The 22,043-nt window shown below is 42.3% G+C and overlaps 1 protein-coding gene across 1 annotated transcript; it reads right to left on the bottom strand.

The window, feature by feature from the left end:
* Positions 1–464: 464 nt before the first annotated feature.
* On the bottom strand, positions 465–19,311 carry LOC125537522 (sister chromatid cohesion protein SCC2). Its single transcript, XM_048700841.1, has 28 exons — positions 18,824–19,311; positions 18,593–18,723; positions 14,754–14,890; positions 14,565–14,664; positions 14,226–14,476; positions 14,026–14,136; positions 13,831–13,942; positions 13,252–13,345; positions 12,968–13,154; positions 12,451–12,882; positions 11,767–12,293; positions 11,489–11,696; positions 11,370–11,420; positions 11,120–11,278; positions 10,864–11,028; positions 10,083–10,382; positions 9,852–10,004; positions 8,385–8,554; positions 3,901–4,006; positions 3,150–3,311; positions 2,867–2,971; positions 2,560–2,793; positions 2,349–2,482; positions 2,018–2,272; positions 1,574–1,934; positions 1,365–1,457; positions 1,161–1,286; positions 465–1,072 (listed from the first exon to the last, which is right to left on the bottom strand). The coding sequence occupies exons 1-28, from the start codon at positions 19,075–19,077 to the stop codon at positions 791–793; spliced, it is 5,400 nt and encodes a 1,799-aa protein (XP_048556798.1). The 5' UTR covers positions 19,078–19,311; the 3' UTR covers positions 465–790.
* Positions 19,312–22,043: the final 2,732 nt, after the last annotated feature.

Here is a 22,043-nt window from a genome sequence, read left to right on the forward strand (position 1 = left end):
ATTACCTGATCCATAAAGCTCACCCTTCCTTCAAAAAATATGCATATAGTAGAAAAAAATACTGAAGGTTTACGGTGAATTTAATAAAACTAACTTAGTGTTGTAGTAGATGTTACATGTATCTTTCTATGGGCTTTTCAGAGTAAGAAGTTTGATTTAGTTCAAAACTAGAAAGTTTACTGATTTACTTCATTTCAGAATATAAGATGTATTGGTTTCCATGCAAGTCAACCATTTAAATGTTTGACCAAAATTATAGAAAAAATAACAATATCTACAATAACTAATAGATAAAATATAAAATTACTTTTCATGATGAATCAAATGATATAAATTTCACATTGTGGATATCGATATATTTTTCTAAAAAGTCAGTCAAACATGCACTCGTTTGACTTTCAAAAAGGATACACCTTATACAAAGGAACAGAGTAGTACACATTATTGGTACAATGACCGACCCGGAAAGCAAATGAGATCCTTTCTATCTATCTTTTTCCATTGAATTAGACATGGAGCACAACCTGTTTTAAGTTTTGCAAAAGCCCAGCACAAAAATACAAAAATATAATAAAATGGGCACAGCAAGAAAAGGAGTTCTCCAAGTTAATGGCTCTAAGTAGGTAAAGCTATCTCCCTTCCCCTTCTGCTTCTATATACTAGAATCTCGACTACCACTACCGAATAGTGATGGTATCAGTGATGGTATGAGCCCTAAACGATGACCTATGTCCCCTGCGTGTCAGTCACCTATAAACTTCCCTACAATGTACAGAGCACCAATCACCAGTCATACTTGGACCCTTTGTCTCGTTACTCGGCCACCAGTGACTGCCTGAGCACCGAACTCTAGCACCCTCGGCCCGCCAATCCAGTCATCATCATCAGTGTCATCATCATCATCACCGCCGCCACGACCACCACGACCACGACCACCACCACGTCCTCTTGTAACAGCCACTGGCCTTCTAACTTTCGACGAACTTCTTGGAGTCAGACGCTTCTTCTGGACCGTGGCAGAAGTATACAGTACGTAGTCCATGGAATCTTCTCGCAGCAATGTCTTGAAATCCTGTGCATCACAAGTCCCATCAGATGTTAAAGAGTTGTAGGATCATCAAAGCTCAGGCCCAATGCAATTACATTTTCAGAAATGCTACCTGGTACACGAGCGCTACATCCTGCAGGCAGCTCGGCAAACTGATGTTAGTGTTGTTAATGTTAAGCGGGATATTCTGCTTGGAGATTGCTTCACCAGGTTTTGGTGGATCCTTCAGAGAAAATGCCTGTATTGAAATTGGAAATAAATCTGTCATGCAACGTGTCTTCCGAGGACTGATTTCCAAACAAGGGAAAACACACACCTGACAGCGAGCATCAGTTAAACTGTAGACAATTTTCAAATGTCTCTTCAGTTTGAGAAGGAGCTGCAGAGCTATCGCATCATGGCAATCTTCCTGAAAACAAAGGCCTATTTAGTGGAAAAGGAGATGCAAACATGCAAGGATTGCAACCATCTCCGCATCAGTTATATTCTACCAAAATCCCTCAACCCAAAACATATCAAGCTCACCTGAAGTTTGGCCATGTCGACATCTGACGTGCTGCATGAATTATTACGCATCTTTTCAGGACTATCTGCCAGATTCTGGTCAGGATATCCCCCAGGTTCATGCATAACATTATCCACCATATCTTGCTGACCCACCACATCTTGCTGACCCACCACATCTTGCTGACTCACCATATCTTGCTGACCCACCACATCTTGCTGACCCACCACATCTTGCTGCTGATCCATGGAAGTCCAATTCTTCAAATTAGCCTCAATTGCTCCGGCTCTAATTTGAATAACTCGGTTTATATCATAGACCAAGTAAAGTGGTTCATCAGGAGATGTGAAAGGGAGAGATGCAAGAACTTCTACACAGTAACTGCAATATTCACACAACTTGGAGAGTCAGATACCAAATATTAAGAATAAGAGGATCAACAGGCACATAACTAAATAACTTACACAAGAAAACCAATTGTGGGGTAACTCCGGCTGTCAGATATAAATTTGCGGACTATTGAGTGTACAAATTTGTTTCTTGAATTTCGATTTGCACGGATAAGACGATATATTCTGGATATGCCAGGTTTAACAAATGCAATCGGATTTGATTTCATGTTGGTTGCCACCACGTTATGGTTGCTGACTATGGTCTCGAAGAATCTGAACGACATTTGTAGGCCATCACCTAAGCGGCTTTCAAAAAATGAAGGATACCTGCAAAATAACGCCAATAGGTCAGATCATTTTATCCAATAAAGAAATGGAGAAATGAGAAGTTGAGCCATCGTACTTTTCATTCATATTCATCAGCAAATGATGAGCCAACTTTGAGTTCCCCTCCATAGGGTCAGTTTCAAGTGCTATAAGGTGTGGAACACAAGTAATTGGATGAACTAAACCCTGGCGAAGAACAATTTCAACAATCTGCAAAAAAAAAAATCACTGTTTTCTACTCTAAAATGAAAAGCAGGAAAGTGCAGAAATCAGTTGAACTAATTCACCTTTAGTGCAGCATGGCGAACTTGATCGTTCATATCCAAGGATCTCTCAAGAATAGAATTCCAATACAACTGGATAATACCACCACAGATGTTGGTGTCTCCCGCTCCAGCAGCAACAGGCACTTCACTCCCACCATTAGTTGCATAGGGTACAGTAGGTTTGCCAGTACTGTCAGACGTGAGTTGGCTTTCCGCATCACGGAGATACTCATAAAGGTTTTGCAATCCTTGAATCTGGTCAAGTAGGTCCAATTATATATAGAAAAAGCTACGCGGAGCAGAACCCATTACAGGAAAATGTCTATACCTTTAACCTATAATCGACATCAGAAGATAGTGATGCCTCTATCAGATTCAAAATATCTTTCCGTAGCATAAAATCAGGCTTTGCAATAAGTATGTATCCCAAAGCCTGCACGCACACATGAAAATTGTCATTTAATAAGGAAAATTTCATATAAAATATCCAAGCACCCTAAAGAACTAAAGCAACAGTCAAATAGACAGGTTAAGTTACTTGAGTCGTTGCATGTTTCTAGCTACGAGTATCATCAAGTCAAACATTGAGTGTAATAATGCTGAGCACACACCTGCATAGCTCGAACCTTCAAGCTGAAATCATCCTTGCTGAGATACCTTCTCTTGAGCAATTCAAGAATCTTTGGAAAATCAAGTTGGTTTTCCGATGTTGCCAACAGTTTATAACCATATCTAAGGAGCAGGCCGAGACAGAATAATGATCGACCCAACACCTGAGTTTCAACAAGGCAAACTGTCAGCTCATCATATCTAAGCTACATGATAATTCTAAAAAGCACCAACCTACATGATATTGCAAGTAAAAGAAAGTAGGTAAAAGCAAGCAACATATGCAAATGTACTCAATAATCACATGTTCATCAAATTACTGCCACATAACACCATACAACTATGCCAACTGCCCAAAACTACTTCCAAAAGAATGTGGGTTCTGGGGAGGATTATACGAGGCAAGCCTACTTACCCCTGCACAGTGCAATGCAGAGAGGCTGCGTCGAATCTAGAACCTCTTGGCACAAGTGAGTACTTCACCACTCCATCAAACCCATCCTAAACTATGCTTATATGGTGTTATCACCAACAGTAGAGTTATCACCAACAATGGAAATTAAAATAAGTAGAGTTATCATAAAGAGAAGCTTATATGGTGTTACATGCTATGATGTAAATCTGTTTTGACTTTGAGACATACAAGGCACTAGAAAGGATGTAAATGAAGAGAACAATATAAGATTCAAATGTAGCATGCATAGTACATTTCAGATTGCAGTTCACTCAATCAATCAGGTAATCGTACAATACCTGACCATCAGAATTAGGACCTGACAGATGCTTGTAGAAAAGGTTAACGAGGTACTCCAACAACCTCGGACCTCTGCCTGCTGCACTGCTAAGGGCAGAAAGACACCTGTTCATGAAAATGAGCAATAGAGATAAGTAAACATGATCAACAGAAAAGCAAGCAAGCTCAATTATTCATGCAAGAATAAAATGAGATTTGCAGTATTGCATCTAATGTCAGATTTTCATTAGATAATACCCAAGATGCAGATTGTGATGATGCATGCATGGAAAAGGTATGGATTACTTCACTTCTAGATATTATGAGGTGTAATTATGCATACTTGAAAAAGGTACAGACTACAGCATTTTGTGAGTGCTTAACCATGACAAGGGAGATTAGTTTTATGTTATTAACCTTTGTTGATTCGCAACAGTGTAACTTGAGTAGGTTAAGAGTCTGAACACTGACTTGCCCATGGAAGACAGGCTCTGAGGCTTAGTTTAACTTCTAAATTGTCATTGCTTGATCAAAGAACTATATATAGGACAACTGACTTGCTCCGCAAGACCCAAACCTCTATCTGTAATTTCCTAACAAAGCTTATCCCTGTCTTTAAATTGATAACCAAAAAAATATTTTTCCTACCGGATAGAATTCTAACTTCATTTGATTTGTTCCTAGTTTCCTACTAACTAATCCAATCGCCATTTTACAGCTACTGCCAGGCTGCAGGGCCCAGAGCCACAACAACAAACAAACAAACAACAACAAAGCCTTTAGTCCCAAACAAGTTGGGGTAGGCTAGAGGTGAAACCCAGAAGATCTCGCGACCAACTCATGGCTCTGGCACATGGATAGCAAGCTTCCACGCACCCCTGTCCATAGCTAATTCTTTGATGATACTCCAATCCTTCAAGTCTCTCTTAACGGACTCCTCCCATGTCAAATTCGGTCTACCCCGACCTCTCTTGACATTCTCCACACGCTTTAGCCGTCCGCTATGCACTGGAGCTTCTAGAGGCCTGCGCTGAATATGCCCAAACCATCGCAGACGATGTTGGACAAGCTTCTTTTCAATTGGTGCTACCCCAACTCTATCTTGTATATCATCATTCCGGACTCGATCCTTCCTCGTGTGGCCACACATCCATCTCAACATACGCATCTCCGCCACACCTAACTGTTGAACATGTCGCCTTTTAGTCAGCCAACACTCGGCGCCATACAACATTGCGGGTCGAACCGCCATCCTGTAGAACTTGCCTTTTAGCTTTTGTGGCACTCTCTTGTCACAAAGAATGCCAGAAGCTTTGCGCCACTTCATCCATCCGGCTTTGATTCGATGGTTCACATCTTCATCAATACCCCCATCCTCCTGCAGCATTGACCCCAAATATCGAAAGGTGTCCTTCTGAGGCACCACCTGCCCATCAAGGCTAGCCTCCTCCTCTTCATACCTAGTAGTACTGAAACCACACATCATGTACTCGGTTTTAGTTCTACTAAGCCTAAACCCTTTCGATTCCAAGGTTTGTCTCCATAACTCTAACTTCCTATTTACCCCCGTCCGACTATCGTCAACCAGCACCACATCATCCGCAAAGAGCATACACCATGGGATATCTCCTTGTACTAGTAAATGCGCACGTGCAATGCATGTTAATATTTAGGCAATATATTAATTGCACGTGGATATTATGTATGCTATTATTTGTGTGTCAATCTTGTGATTAGTGCAATATTTGGTATGATATTAATTGCACGTTAAACACGTTAAACGCTCGCCATCGGAGCAGTCTAGGTCGTTGGATTAAATTAGTTCGATGGCCGAGATCAGTTGGATCTGCTCCTTTGGGTCTTTTTATATTGGTATAGATATTCCTTGTGACCTCATCCATCACCAAGGCAAAAGGATAAGGGCTCAAAGCTGACCCCTGATGCAGTCCTATCTTAATCGGGAAGTCATCAGTGTCGACATCACTTGTTCGAACACTTGTCACAACATTATCGTACATGTCCTTGATGAGGGTAATGTACTTCGCTGGGACTTTGTGTTTCTCCAAGGCCCACCACACGACATTCCGCGGTATCTTACCATAGGCCTTCTCCAAGTCAATGAACACCATATGCAAGTCCTTCTTTTGCTCCCTATATCTCTCCATAAGTTGTCGTACCAAGAAAATGGCTTCCATGGTCAACCTCCCAGGCATGAAACCAAACTGATTTTTGGTCACGCTTGTCATTCTTCTTAAGCGGTGCTCAATGACTCTCCCATAGCTTCATTGTATGGCTCATCAGCTTAATTTCACGGTAATCAGTACAACTCTGAACATCCCCCTTGTTCTTGAAGATTGGTACTCCCTCCGTTCGGAATTACTTGTCGCGGAAATGAATGTATCTAGACATATTTTAGTTCTAGATACATCCATTTCCGAGACAAGTAATTCCAAACGGAGGGAGTACTAATATACTCCATCTCCATTCTTCTGGCATCTTGTTTGCCCGAAAAATGAGGTTGAAAAGCTTGGTTAGCCATACTATCGCTATGTCCCCAAGGCCTTTCCACACCTCAATGGGGATACAATTAGGGCCCATCGCCTTGCATCCTTTCATCCTTTTTAAAGCCTCCTTGACCTCAGACTCCTGGATTCGCCGCACAAAACGCATCAAAGGAGCCGTCCAGCGCAATGGTAGAAATCTCATTCCCCATTGAACAGCTTGTCGAAATACTCCCGACATCTATGCTTAACCTCCTCGTCCTTCACCAAGAGTTGGTCTGCTCCTTCCTTGATGCATTTGACTTGGCCAATATCCCTCATCTTCCTCTCTCGGATCTTGGCCATCTTATAGATGTCCCTTTCGCCTTCCTTCATGCCTGACCGTTGGTAGAGGTCCTCATACGCCCGACCCCTTACTTCACTAACAGCTTGCTTTGCGGCCTTCTTCGCCATCTTGTACTTCTCTATGTTGTCTGCACTCCTATCCAGGTATAGGCGTCTGAAACAATCTTTCTTCTCTTTAATCGCCTTCTGGACATCATCATTCCACCACCAGGTATCCTTATCTTCGCTTCTCCTTCCCCTGGACACTTCAAACTCCTCCGAGGCCACCTTACGAATGCAAGTCGCCATCTTCATCCACACATTGTCCGCATCGCCTCCTTCCTCCCAAGGGCCCTCCTTAATGACCCTCTCCTTGAACGCCTGAGCTACCTCCCTCTTGAGCTTCCACCACTTCGTTCTAGCGACTTTGGCACGCTTATCCCGCAGGACACGAATCCGAAAGCGGAAGTCAGCAACCACCAGCTTATGCTGAGGTACAACACTCTCTCCAGATATCACCTTACAGTCTAGGCACGCACGCCTATCTTCTCTTCTCGAGAGGATGAAATCAATCTGGCTAGAATGTTGGCCACTACTAAAAGTCACCAGATGTGATCCTCTCTTTCTAAAGAGGGCGTTAGCTACAATCATGTCGTAGGCTAGAGCAAAGCTTAAGACATCTTCTCCTTGATTCCTGATGCCATAGCCAAAGCCCCCATGCACCCCTTCAAAACCTGTGTTAGATGTACCCACGTGGCTATTGAGGTCTCCTCCTATGAAGAGCTTCTCGCCAATCGGTACACTCCTAACCATGTCTTCCAGACCTTCCCAGAACTCCCTCTTGGTGTTCTCATTGTGGCCTACTTGCGGGGCATACACGCTGATAACATTGAGAACTAAGTCCCCAACTATCAGCTTCACTAGGATAATCCGGTCCCCATGTCTACCACTCCATACTTGAGGCTCTTGTTGATCAAGATGCCTACGCCATTTCTGTTTGCGGCCATCCCCGTGTACCATAGCTTGAAGCCGGTATCCTCTACCTCCTTCGCCTTCTATCCCCTCCATTTGGTTTCTTGGACGCAAAGGATATCAACACCTCTCCTCACCGCTGCATCAACTAGCTCCCGAAGCTTCCTTGTCAGAGACCCTACGTTCCAGCTACCTAAGCGAATCCTCCGAGGCTCGACTAGCTTCCTTACCCTTCGCACTCATCGAGTCAAATGCGAAGACCCTTGCTCATTTTCCACTATATCCGGGCGCCGATGTAGCGCGCCACTAAGGATGCGACGATCCGACCCTCGCTCACTTGCCACCGTATCCGGATCAAGATACGGCCCAGAGCCACGCCCATAAAAATTTATTTGAACTTTGGGATATTTACAACAGTCATATCTGCGTCTTTATTCGCTTTTTATATATTGATACAAATTTAGCTAAACATCATATCTAATTTTCCATGGCTATAAAAACTATAACCCAATTTTTTTGTAAATGGGTATCGGATATGGTTTTGCCAGGATAAGTATGGTACCAGTCCATTTCTGTCCTATTTAGATTTTAAAAATGATGAATTTTTGGAGTAATGATGTGGCAGTTGCAAGATGAAACAATGTAAGGTAGACACTGTCAAAGTTCCTGATAAAAAAAACTAAAAGCAATGGAATGAATAAAATTACTTGATACAGGCATGTACAACAGTCAAAAAAGAGTGGCGAACTATCATCTGCTTCAGATCCTGCTCGAGTTCCTCAACCACAGTTTGTGGTGGCTTCCGTATGAGTGGAATAACAGCATCAATCACAAAAATTATACTTTCAAGTAATTGGGCAGTTGATTTACTGTCGACCTGCAGATACAGAAGATGCAGACTGTAATGTATTCGCCTAGCCCTTTACATTCACTTCCACAAAAGATATATCTCGGAATTTCATCGCGGCAAGGAAATGAAAGGAAAAACTTGAGAAATCTTCTTGTTTCTAGTAGAAAAGGACATTCAAACTCACAATGCATAAATTATCACTTGCTCACATGAACAACAATATCATTTTTAAGAAGCATAATCGAAACCAAGGCTCTACCATTTTCAGTAGAGTTATGTAGTACCTATTAGGCTGTTACACATGACATTACAACTTGCCAATATAGACATTTATGCTCTACTGCTCATGTCTGCAGCACAACTAATAGGGGAACGTGAAACAAAAATACAATTCAGAAGGCATGTGCATTTGTGCAGCAACAGAGCATGGGTGAACCCTGGCCATCAGAAAGAACAGGCAGGAATAACCCATGCATCACAATAGCATGTGAGGAGCTAAAATATAGGGTGTGTTTCATTTGAGCCCAAGGCAACCCCAACAAAAAATTGGCTAGAAATGCTTTGGTTGCCCCTGTTTTGGCCAATTTTGGCAGAAAAAAAAATTAGCTACAGTTGTTAAACTGGTAACATGGCTTTCAGGTCCAAAGCTATGGTAAGAAATATCGATGGCTTTCAGGTCCAACAGTCAAAAATCATAAAACTTCATGGTCATGTGCACGCCTGATCCCCATGCAAGTGACATAAGAGGGCTGCAACAGACTGGAATAAGAGTAGTTCGGTTGTGATATTTCATCATCTACTCCCTCCATTCCTAAATATAAGTCTTTTTAGAGATTACACTACGGACTACATACGGAGCAAAATGAGTGAATCTATACTCTAAAATATGTCTATATACATCCGTATGTAGTTTGTAGTGAAATCTCTAAAAAGACTTACATTTAGGAACGGGAGTATAAGTTAGCCAGTAGTTTAGATTGGATTCCTCCCTTCGAATTAGAGATAAATTGTTAGGCTAACATCCATAAAAGAAGAGACATAAGCTACCGGTGGTATTAAGCAAAAACAACGAATTGTTCTTTCTCCCATCTACTTTTCAGCATCTCAGTCTATAATGTATAATCCCATCTTTCTAACAAAAACGTATCCCACTTCAGATGTCACCACTCAGCACTCCTTTGTGACGACATGATAAACATAGCCAGAAATCTCGAACTTTTTATTTCTTAACGCTACCTGAAATGTGCTATAAGTTCATGTAATAAGCACAAATTACTTTTACAGGAGACGGCACATAGTTCAAGAGAAGGAAACCCATGCTCACCTTATTCTTAAGATACGGTTGAAGTGTCACAACAAACTGAGAGGGATCGGTAACTGGAGTGCAGAGGGTGGGATCCACGATGCAAAATGCTTGCAAGACAAGAACATAAGGAAGCGTGTGGATTTTGGTCTCATTATCAGCTCCCTCCTCAACCTTGACAACAAACATGATTAAGAACCAAACTCAATTATGCAAGATCTAGCTAGTGCAAAATTTTGGTCAAACAAATACCTGCAATATCCTTTCCAATAAGCGCCTGCATATCAATTCACATCGTTTCCGGAGCGATGTCATCATGGATGAGTTAATGCCTGCAGCCTTACTTGACTGCGGGAGGAACTCGAGAGTCAAACTGCGTTTTATAATGGTAATAAGGGGTTGATGATTGGGCATCTTTCTCAACATGTCAACAATTTGCTCTGTCTTTGTTGCGATCTCCATAGGAACTGAACTACCATCAGCAACCAGGTGTTTATGACTCCCAGATGGTTCATCGAACCACAGCTCATAAAATGTTTTGCATACAAGATCCTACAGAGAAAAAATGAAGATATGTTCAAAATTAACTAACATGGACAGTGAAAAGGAACTCAAAGCTTGCAGATTCAAAGATGTTGCATAGCACTTTTTGTGTCAAATGCTTAACCTCTAATATCAGATTTACTTTTAAAGACATCATTGTTAAGGACACTAAAAGACATTTTGCAAGAGAGATTTCATGTGTAAAGAATTCCAGTCATTTACTTTATGTAATAAATATACAATTTTCCTGGTGAGGATGATTTCGATTTTGCAAATGTAGGAAATTTCACATGTAAGAGGGACTAGCTATCTGCCACTACTTTCTTTTGGTATACAGAAGACTGTTTCAGCTCATGCACCAACATACATATCTCACTGAAGTATGAAAACGACAATAAACGGAACATCTATAGTACAATATCAACTCTGGTATCATAACGTGCTGCCATGACTCAGGAGCACCAGTCAATGGTTTCGTACATAAACTTACCTGTACACTTGATTCCTCGTCATTAACACGCGAAATAATCTCCACAAAGGCATGACTTGTATCCGCATTCGGATTTGAAGCACAAAGATCACGGATAATTTTGATCGCACGTTTGCGAACACTTACTCCAGTGTCCTTTATCCGTTCAGCGACTTTTTCAATATACTGTTAATGGGAAGATAAAAGGTTAGTTGCAGAAAAGCAATAACAGCACCCAAGAACATGTCATAACTCATAACTTCATAAGTCCACCAACCTTAAGACCCACATCAGGGTGTGAAGCAATATGCCTTCCAACAAGCTCAAGTGCAGCTTCACGAACAGAAATAGCTGAATCACAAAACCTTCCTTCAACAGCAGATTGGACACGTTTGTCACCCAATACCTCAGGATCAGCTTCAACTATACTGCTGACCTACACAGAATTAAGGCTAACTAGTGATGTCTAATGTCCAAATGAAAATGATGTACATCATATATAGTTTTAAAAGTTTGCGTATACTCACCGCTCTTAAGGCCTTTGCTCTTATCACAGGAGAATTTTCTCTCAAGCTAGCCTGATAAAACATTGGGTATTAATGCCGCAACATCTAACTAAAATCAAACATCGAGAAGCAATACATACCAAAAGGAGGGAAAGAATTTTGTCGAAACCCCGAGAGAACGAGTTCTTCTGGCCAAGTGCCAAGCAAATTTTCTTAGCCCAGTCTCTGGATAATGCCAAGCCACTTCCAGAATCTCGCAGAATCTCCTTAGATTTCAATCTGGCAAGATAGTAGATAATCTTCTCCTGAGAAGATATGTCTTCTTTGTACCACATGCAGAGATAGAACCTGCATACAAAATGGGAATCAATTTCCAGTGACATTTGGACAACAAAAACAAAGGTATCACACTACATACCATCTAGAAAACAGGTTCCCATCATCTTGTGGCCCAGCTTCCTGGAGATAATTCAAAAGTATTTGTTGAACAGTATCCACTGCTGTCACCTCATCAGGTATAGCAGTTTTTTTCTTATGTGCGGTAGATGCTCTTTTGCCCTTTTCTTTATTTTCTAGCTCATAGTATGACTGTAGCACACTGAGCTGTTGCTTGCAAAAGCATAAGGGGCAAACAGAATCACGCTGTAAGTTTTCCTGACTGCCAGCCCCCATACAATCTGAATGGAAACATCTCCCACATACATCACATGCCATATTTATACCTCTTCCACCAAGACAAACACAACATTTATTTTTCAAGATTTTTGAGCTATCATTCTCTGCATCAGTGAGCTCTTGCAGTATCCAAAGCTTCTCCTTGCTACAGATCACAGAATCACGCTTCAATCTTGATGCAATACCACCAAGAAGATCAATAGCAAAGCAGCGAGCAGAAGTGTCCTTTGATTTCAATCCAGCATTTTGGAGCAGCAACACACAGAGAACCTATACATAAGAATAGTACTTGTAGGCATTATGAAATAGACTACTTGAACTAGAATATTCCAATTGTGAATTTTGGTTACAAAAATGCATTAATGCTAAAGCAGCCCATAAACGACATTTACTATCTCAACAATAGCACTGTCATTGCACAGTTTACCTCAAGTATAGGGGCAGCAGCTGGATACTCGGGCAAGTTTAGTACTGTTAGCAAGTCCTGAACGAGATTTTCTATAATCCCTTTGGCTTCTGACACATCTTGAGATTTAGCAGCAGTGAAACGTTGAAGCACATTGGTCCAGAAAAGGCAACAAGCCTCCGTTGCTGCTTCATGGCAGTTAATTGGATAATTAGCATCGACTGAGGCATCAATGATGGTGCTCCAATTTACTGTTCCCTTTAAGCTATCAGGAACATTTGCACTGAACTGAACCAAGTGAACTAGGAGGGCTGTTATCATCTGGATTTGCTTTTGTTCTTCGTCAGCTAGATGGTAAGTTCTAATAGCATTTTTTGAGAACTGCAACTTGCGGACAAGATTAAGTGTTTCATCAACCAAGTAACTCCTGTGTTGTGTGTATGATGAAAAAACCTGTGCAAGAGTTGAAAGGTAAGGAAGGAAATTATTTGGACAACTGAAAGGGTGGGAAATTGTGAGTCAATAAGCAAAGAGCTACCATGCAAATAACACCGATCGCCTTCAATTGTAAAAGCTGCATATTGTCCACCAAGAATGTAGTAAAGCAGGTTTTTGCTAACTGCAGGATACAACTATCTGATAAGCGCACCGTTGTGAGGAGTTCTTTAAGAAAGCCCAATATCAAGCATAGTTTCTGCACAGCAGAATATATAGAAGCAGAAACTCTGACAAAGAAAAGGACAACTGAACTGTATTAGTTCCCCACAAACACTTCATAAAAAACTAGAGAAGGGAAAAATCAAGCATAGATTAATCACATACTTGTTTGCAGAAGATTTCCTCGCACTTAAATTAGAAGCAGTGCGCCTCTTTTTGCTAGCTGGTCCATTTTCCATGTCGTCTTCATCTTCATCTCCTAGATTTGACCAAAAGAGAATATATTGAATGCTATAATCTGTGATGTACACACATAATTTAATCATGACATATAAGTTTAGTAACCACCAAATGGTCACCACAACTCACTAAAGCACTAAATTAGTACATGCAGGTATTAAATGCTATTCTGTGGTGTGCACACATAATTTAATCATGGCAGGCTTCCATTTTCTAAATTAAAAAAAAGTTCAGTAACCACCAAATGGTCACCATGAAGCACTAAATTAGTACATACAGGTAAGCAGGGATAATAAATTTTCGGCAAAATTAAACAATCTTATTTTGAAGGAAATGACAAGGTACGATATATGCCCCGAGTCCCCAAGAACATGGATGTATATATCCAACTTAGAGAAATGTGAGTGCAGAACCATGAAAAGCCAAAGATAGTACTTGCAGAACTCCACAAGTGCATGTAGAATTGTGTATTTTTCAATGTTCAAAAGATGGTATAACAAGTACCATCATTAGTGACATTTCCAGCTGGCTTGTAGAGAGCTCGGAAGGTTGGGTTACTTGCAGCCATACAATCCATTATCTGATGTCTTGAGAAATCAATAATTCGCTCAATAAGCTGATTCAACCAAAGTTCTTATAGTCAGAAACCTCAACAATATGATTCATAACAAGATAGGCAGGAATTCAGAATGTGTGAACCTCTTCTCGATACAGCTGCTTTGGCATATCAGGGTTGGTCATGATTGCTAACGCCGCATGAATGGACTCCAAAGCAGAGAAGACTGAGTGTTCAGCATCTGCAGCATCAGGCTGAAGTCACCCAAGCACTAGTCAGACTACAATATGCAGCATCTTTTATTCAAAGAATACGGAGGGAAGGGCTATAGTGAATAACTCACATTTTCTCTCACGTCTATTGACAATCCTTGAGAACACCGGATCTGCCGGTCTATCACATGTAAGAGACAAGTAAGCGTATCCATGGGAATCTCATGCAACATTCCCTTTGATCGAACATATGTAATTTCATTTACAAGAACCTTCACATCATTCAGTGCAATTGATAGCCAATCATCACCATCTGCATTATCAGGGATTTCTGCTTTTCCACAGAAATCCTCCACCAGCTCACGGAAGTTGGCAATGACTTCTAGAATACATAATCCAAACTCGAATCAGCTGAATGTTTGAAGTAAAACAAGAGGAAGATGGGACATACATGAATTAAAAAAATAAACCTTGACTACTGGGAATGCTGGGGCCAGAACTTGAAGCAGAATTATCTTTCTTCCTCACTTTCGGTTTCCTTGAAGCAACTGAACCTGGTGAGAGTTCATTCTGCAACAGAAAGCATGTTAGCACAAAGACAAAGTGGTCAAAAGCAACTGAACATTGGTAAGACGCAAAACCATTGGTATCTAACATACATGAAGATCCTCTCGGTGTGAGCTGGTGTCATCTGGAGGAAATGCATGATCCTTCCGTGCTTTAGTCAGATTAGGTGCAAGATACTCGAATTGCTTCTCGCGTTCTTGATTTTGATATTCCTGACCATCAAGCAGACCTGAAAAACTTGACCAACGTAACACGGAATTACATAGTGAGACAAGAAAGCTTAATATAGAAATAATATGCAATGCATTAAAACTCCATATGTAAGCTGCATTTTTTTGTTAGGACAACAAATTGTGGGCTTGAATGTTAGGTTCAACAGAAGTTGCACCGGGGTAGAACAAGCAGAGTATATACATTAGCACTGCACTAAAAATGTTTTTAAGTTGACATGACAATACTGAGGGCCAAACTAGCAAATTAGTACTCCTATAATATTGCCAGTATAAGAAGAGACAAAATGGAGAAAACATGAAATTTTCTACTCCCTCTGTTCCAAAATAGATGACTCAACTTTGTACTGAAGTTAGTATAAAGTTGAGTCATCTATTTTGGAACGGAGGGAGTACTTCACAGTTCGCATGCGTTACACCAGGAACAGTTCACATAGAAGTGCCCAAAAATAACTTACAACAATAGCACACCATCCAATCTATCAACTTCTATAGAGCCATGTACCATCGATGTTATTAACAGAAAGCAAATTTCCAGAAAGAATCAACCATTTACTTTAAAAAGAGCTTCTTCACCCCAACTGCTCGGGAATCGAACCCTGGTCAGGAGCCACAACCTAGCTCATTACCACCAACGTAATTCTCGGGTTCAACTCTGGATAATAATTATTAATTAGCTTTCTTTTTTCTTTTCTACAAACTCGATGATCTGAGTATACCAGTTAGATTATATTATTTGCGTGTTTCCCGAAGACAAGGATCACCCAGGAGGACTAAAAAGGGCAGCCCGGTGTACTTAGCTCCCGCTGGCGCAGGGTCCAGGGAAGGGTCCGACCACTTTGGGTCTTTTGTATGCAGCCTTTCCCTACATTTCTGCACGAGGCTGTTTCCAGGACTCGAACCCGTGACCTCATGGTCGGCAACAGCTTTACCGCTGCGCTAAGGTTCAGGAGGACTGCTGAAATAGAAGGTAAGTAGCTGGAGCATAAAATATTTTTAGTGCATATGTATAAACATTTGCATTGAAAACCTACTAGCCTATAATGAATTGGCTCCATATAGACATCCTGCTGTTGCCATGTGGAATTTGCCATGCTCAAACATTTATCTGACACATTGCAGCAAACGCTCACAAGGCAAAGTAGGAACTTTAGAATCTAGATGGTTCTCGGTATAATATTTTTGTATCTGCTGGTACAGTAATAGAAGGACTAGAATTGTTCTGAGGATATGATAAATAAACCATAAATGGCACATTAAGCCGTAAAGGCCTGTTTGGTCATGCTACTTGATTATAACTCGAGGCGGTAACTCTATTTGCAAATGGTCAACTATTTGGGATGATCCCCATTGACAGGACGTTGACATAGCAGGCCAAAATGCTGATGCTGCATTCCCATTTTGAGCAGCAAACAAACATGCTGAAATAGATTTAAAAGAGTGACTGCAACGTTACCATATTAATCTAGAAAATAAGGCTGCTCCTTTTGTGCCTATTTGTTATGGATGCAACTTACCTCTATTGCACGGGGCATATATATGTGTACTTGTGGTACAAGGAAGGAAATGTAGACTAATACGAACTCCTAGACCAATACTAATACTCCTTAACACTATGTTCTATCAAAAGCTTCATAGAGCCTGAATTAATAACCATGGTTTTAACAAGTTGCCGTGACCTAAGTATCTATGAAAGATAGGTGACTAACGCCCAGGCAACAACTGAAAAAACTCACTAAAAAGGAGACGAATTAGTCGAAAACTGGTGATGGCCACTGGCCAGAGCTTCTGCACAAAGAGAGTATAAATAGAGCCAACATAGAATGGAGCATGGAGCTGTGTGGTGCTGCCATAGTCAGATGACAGAAGCCGTGAAGTGTGATGTTTGTGCATAAATGTTTGAGGAAGGCAAGAGTAAAGCGGGCATCAAATGGTTGGGCAAAAATTGATCTCTCCACTTGTACTACCATTAGTCTACTGAGGCCTAATCTGGGGACTTCAGTTACTATCCAAGCCATCAAAAGACATCGTTTAAACAAGTCCAACGAGCTAGGTACCAAATGTGCTAATGCCAACCATTAATTGAAATATATATAGTCAGACTATTCATCACCCAGGATAAAGAATAACCTTTTTACGTCCTGTAAATTTTGTCTTACGTCCGAAGTGAAAAGAAAAGGTAAGAAAATGTATGCCGGTCGAAAAGGATATTTTACATGACGTAAAATTACGAATGTAAAATATAGTACAAAATATACATATAAATGTAAATTTTGTGGTTTTATGACTCATATCTTACTTTCTTATACCGACTTTTGTGTAGTTAATCAATATGAACATAATTATTCGTATATAAAATGTAATGACGTAAGTAAACCTTGGGTGTAAAAAAACTTATTCAACACCCTGGGTGATGAATTGCATTACTATGTGTGTGTGTGTATAGTTAAAATATAGCTTAAATTAGTGTTCATTCCACTTGTCGGTGTATATTTCCAGAATTCCAGCATGTTGCCTTCTATACGGTTCAAAAACTGTTAGAAAGAAACAGACATATTTTATAGCAGTAGTGCTAGGTATAGGTCATATATGCATCAAAATAACAAAAAATAAAGGTTTTCAACAATAAAACTTACCTGCATATGCACTAAGTTACATAAATGAACAGGGAAGCCTTTGAATTAGTTCTGTTCCGGGAAGGAAACCCACTGCATACTGAATAAGTGAGCAATGCCAACACATGAGCGTGTCAAGGCGGCTAAGTGCAACAGTGGAGTGGTGGAACTACCACTAATACTTAAGCTAGGACTTGAGTGGCTTGATTTATTGTGAAGAGAACTATTTATATTATATGGGCCACTGCCAAAATAATATGGACCACTGGATACTATTTCACCAAGCCCTGCAAATCAGACACCATAGTCCACATTCGAAAATGTTCAGGCAATATTAGGTCAAAGCGCTGTCTACCGTGCCAGTTAATTCATGGAACTATAAGTATTTGAGGTACTGATATAGAGACATGTCCAATAAGAAAGATGAGGAAGCAGCAAATTCTGTACTGCATCACCTTATTAACGACCATACATCATCAGGGGCTAAACAGAAGCTCAGCACTGTGACATTCGGAAACCCTGTCCCCGACACAGAACCACTGACATTTCAACTCCTAGCGTTACACGAAATGGCTTCTGACTAAATTCTGTTCAGTATGGACTCGAAAGCCACTAAATTCTGCTCTGCTTAGCTACATTACATACGAAAAACAAAATGATACACCACACTAGGTTTACCAAATAGTGGAATGGCGTGGCATAGCAGTTATTTTTTCCAACCAAATTCCATGGCACGAAACTGCGCTTGCTCAAAGAAATTTGACTTCTACCAGAGCAGCAACTCCAACACGAGCAACCACGATGCTACCTACCATGAAAATTCACACCAGCGCTCGGGCAGCATGATAGAGATACAGCAGCATATAAGCCCGGTCCAAGTAAAGCGACATCGAAGTACTGTTCATACAGGAGTTCGAGAGTTGAAGCTGGTAAGCTAGTACAGTAGCTATCAAGTCAACCACAGAAGCTAGTAACCTGAAGAGTCCAGACAAGTACCCTGTCCATTTCAATGGGCGGAAACATAACGAGCATTGTGTTACATGGGTAGCTAGCTAGCCGGAGCGGCCTAAGGAAGGCTGTGTTTACCTTGCGAAGGAGGAGGTTGGGGAGTGCGGGGCTTGAACTTGAAGGCGTCGGGGTTGTGCTTGAGCACCTCCCTCCAGAGCAAGGAGCACTCGCTGGGATCCACCGCGACGTGATCGGCTTCCGTGAAGCCCCTGCGTCGTTTACATGAAAATGGAACTCAGTGGGGCGAAATTCCCGGCGGGAGCAGCGAGCGAGCGAGCGAGAAGGGAAAGGGAGGGAAGGGTGACTAACAGGTGGGAGATGTCGGTGCTGGCGAGTATGCGGGCGATGGCAGCCGCCTGCATGATCATGTCGGGGCGGTCGGGCTCGGCGAGGGGCTCGTCGTGGTCGTGGAGGTCCGTGCCGAGCGTAGCGGGGAGGGTGGGGAGCGGCAGAGCGGCAGCGATCTCGGAGTGGACGGTGTTGGGCAGGCGGCAGGCGCGCTCGAAGCCGGCCCTCCCAGGCTCCCTCCCGTCTCCGTCGCCGGCGCCGGCCGGAAGGTCCATGGCCGGCGGGCAGGCGGGCGAAACCCTAGATCGATTTCGAACTGGAGAGGCTCCCAGCGAGCAAGGACTTGGAGGGCGCGTCGCTTACTCGGACGGAAAGGGGATTTTGTGTAGTTGCTTAGCTAAGCGTTTAGTACTTGGGCGGTGCTGCAAATTAGGAAGTTATACCGTGGGTTGGCCGGACCGGAGAGAGGCCTCCGACGACCAATCTTGTGGGGGGAGGATGGAAGCAGCCAGCCATTCAAGTCACGACGGCAGTAACATAGATGTGGTGGGGTGGTAGGCACAGTAAAGAAATGTTTTGATGGGTTGGATTGGGTTGGGTGGGCCCAAACAAATTCAAAAGCTTTTTTTGTGGTGGGTTTCGAGATGTTTTTTTTAATTATTTGGATCGCTTATCACATGTGTCATGTGGTACGGGTTTCAAGACTACTCTAAAAGAGCAAAAGCGTGTGTGTTTGAGTCCGTCAAACGGACAGGATTGTTCGCTTTTTACTCGTTTGGGTCAGTCGTGTCGCCCAACGGGTGGCTAACACATTTTTTCGCGTTCAAAAAACAAATTCAAAAATATGTGGCTGGATTAAACATGATTAAACATTAAATGGACAGTCAACCGCGGGCCAAAGTCCACTTAATATTAAAAAAACATTAAGAAAAACTGAAAAAACATGCCTGCACGCTACCCTAGGCCTTGTCATCGTTGTCGTTGTCGTCGTCGTCGCTGAGGTCGACGAAGGCTAGAGGCGGCCCAGCCCACGGGAAGGCGGTCTCCCATGTCAGCCACGCCAACTCCTCCGGCGTCTGCTCCGACGGTGGCATTGCTGTGTGATACGTCTCTAATGTATGTATAATTTTTTTATTCCATGATATTATAGTAACAATCTTGAATGTTTTATATAACTTTTTGTGGTGTTTTATATCATTTTTTGGACTAACCTATTAACCCAGTGCCAAGTGTAAGTTGTTGTTTCTACTTGTTTTGTTTTCTAGTGATAGAAAGGGACAAGACACGTATTTGTATTGTTACCACTAAGGGTAAAACGACGAGGTTTATTCATATTGATTGGGTTTACTTTGTCTACATCATGTCATCTTGTTTAAGCTGTTACTCTATTTTTATTAACTTAGTACCCTAGATGTATGGTGGATAGCGGTCGATGAATTGAGTAATAGTAATAGATGCAGGCAGGAGTCGGTCTATTTGTTTCGGACGTGATGCCTATATACATGATTATTGTCTTGAATATCATCATAACTATGTGTTTTTTATGAATTGTCCAAAAGTAATTTGTTCACCCACAGTATGTTATGCGTTCGAGAGAAAAGTCTCTGGTGAAAACTATGGCCTCTGGGTCTACTTTTATCATATATATAAAGAAACCAGAATATTCTCTGCTACAATTTTGTATCTTTTATTTTTGTTTTGCAATTTATCTATCTACCTATACAAGATTTGATCCTTGCAAATAACGAGTTCAAGGGGACTGACAACCCTCTTGCCTCGTTGAGTGCAAGTATTTACTTTTGTGTGTGCAGGTGTTGTTCACGAAGCTTTGCGTGATTCTCCTACATGATTGATACCTTGGTCCTCACTGAGGGAAATACTTATCTCTATTGTGTTGCATCTCCTTTCCTTTTCGAGGAAAATCCCAACGCAGCTCACAAGTAGCACTACGAGGTGGGCGCGCTCCACCTGCTCACGGTGCTCCTCCTCCTCCTCACGTGCCCCGCAGGTGTGGCGCTCCTCCTCCTCGCGCTCGGCCTGCATCTGGCGCGCCGTCGGCCCACTCCTCCGCCAGCCAGTTCTGCCTCCATCACTCGAGGTAGGCCGCCTACTGCTCCGGCGACATGTCCATGTGGACGGCTCACGCGCTCACCCACTCACAGACAATACCAGTCTACACGTACGTCTATGGAGCGGGCTCCGTGGGTGTTGTGGGCGTGCGCTTAGGCTTGGCCTTAGGCTCGAGGGTAGGCGGCAGTGGCGGGGGCTGGACACAATCCCCTGCCGCCGACAACGTGTGTCCTCCTCGCGTTGGCTCTCCTCTAGGGTGTGCTGCAGTGCCACCTCCAGTGCGGCCTGGTAAGCCGCCTCCTCCTCCTCTGGCGCTACCTATAGGGTGGCGGCACGAAGCCGGGGTTGAGCTGCACGCCGCCACGGTGGGCCACGGCGTGCTCTGTCGCGAATCAGACCTCCCGATTAGGGGAGTCCGGCATGTAGGCATGGAGACACCACTACTCTGACATAAGAAGGGTGGGGCGCTTGCGCACCTCCTCTTCGTGCACCCGCGGAGACCGTGGCATCGCTGGCACCAGGATGCGGTGTGTGATGACCCACAAGTATAGGGGGTCAATTGTAGCTCTTTTCGATAAGTAAGAGTGTCGGACCCAACAATGAGCAGAAGGAAATGACAAGTAGTTTTCAGTAAGGTAATACCTACAAGTGCTGAAATTGTAAGTAACTGAGTAGTTTGATAGCAAGATAATTTGTAATGGGCAAGTAACGATAGTAGTAACAAAAGTGCAGCAAGATAGTCCAATCCTTCTAAGGCAAAGGACATGCCAAAACGGTCTCTTATGATAAGCAAAGCGTTCTTGAGGGTACACGGGATTTCATCTAGTCACTTTCAACATGTTGGTTTAATTCATGTTCGGTACTTTGATAATTTGATATGTGAGTGTACCGGTGCTTAGGTGTTGTTCTTACTTGAACAAACCTCCTACTTATGATTAACCCTCCCGCAAGCATCTGCAACTATGAGAAAAGTATTAAGAATAAATTCTAACCATAGCATTAAACTTTTGGATCCAATCGGTCCCTTACGGAATAGCGCATAAACTGGGATTTAAGCTTCTGTCACTCTCGCAGCCCATCATCTAATTGCTACTCCACAGTGCATTCCCTTAGGCCCAAATGTGGTGAAGTGTCATGTAGTCGACGTTCACATGACACCACTAAGGGAATC

This window comes from Triticum urartu, chromosome 2, assembly GCF_003073215.2.
Source record: "Triticum urartu cultivar G1812 chromosome 2, Tu2.1, whole genome shotgun sequence".
NCBI classification, from domain to species: domain Eukaryota; kingdom Viridiplantae; phylum Streptophyta; class Magnoliopsida; order Poales; family Poaceae; genus Triticum; species Triticum urartu.

What these genes read in the sequence shown, in the direction of transcription:
- LOC125537522 (XM_048700841.1), bottom strand. Translation starts at nt 19,077, where the DNA reads ATGGACCTTCCGGCCGGCGCCGGCGACGGAGACGGGAGGGAGCCTGGG. An exon ending in TTCGCCATGCTGCACTAAAG is followed by an intron (nt 2,483 to 2,559) that starts GTGAATTAGTTC and finishes TTTTTTTTGCAG; the next exon opens with ATTGTTGAAATTGTTCTTCG. An exon ending in TAACTGATGCTCGCTGTCAG is followed by an intron (nt 1,287 to 1,364) that starts GTGTGTGTTTTC and finishes ATTTCAATACAG; the next exon opens with GCATTTTCTCTGAAGGATCC.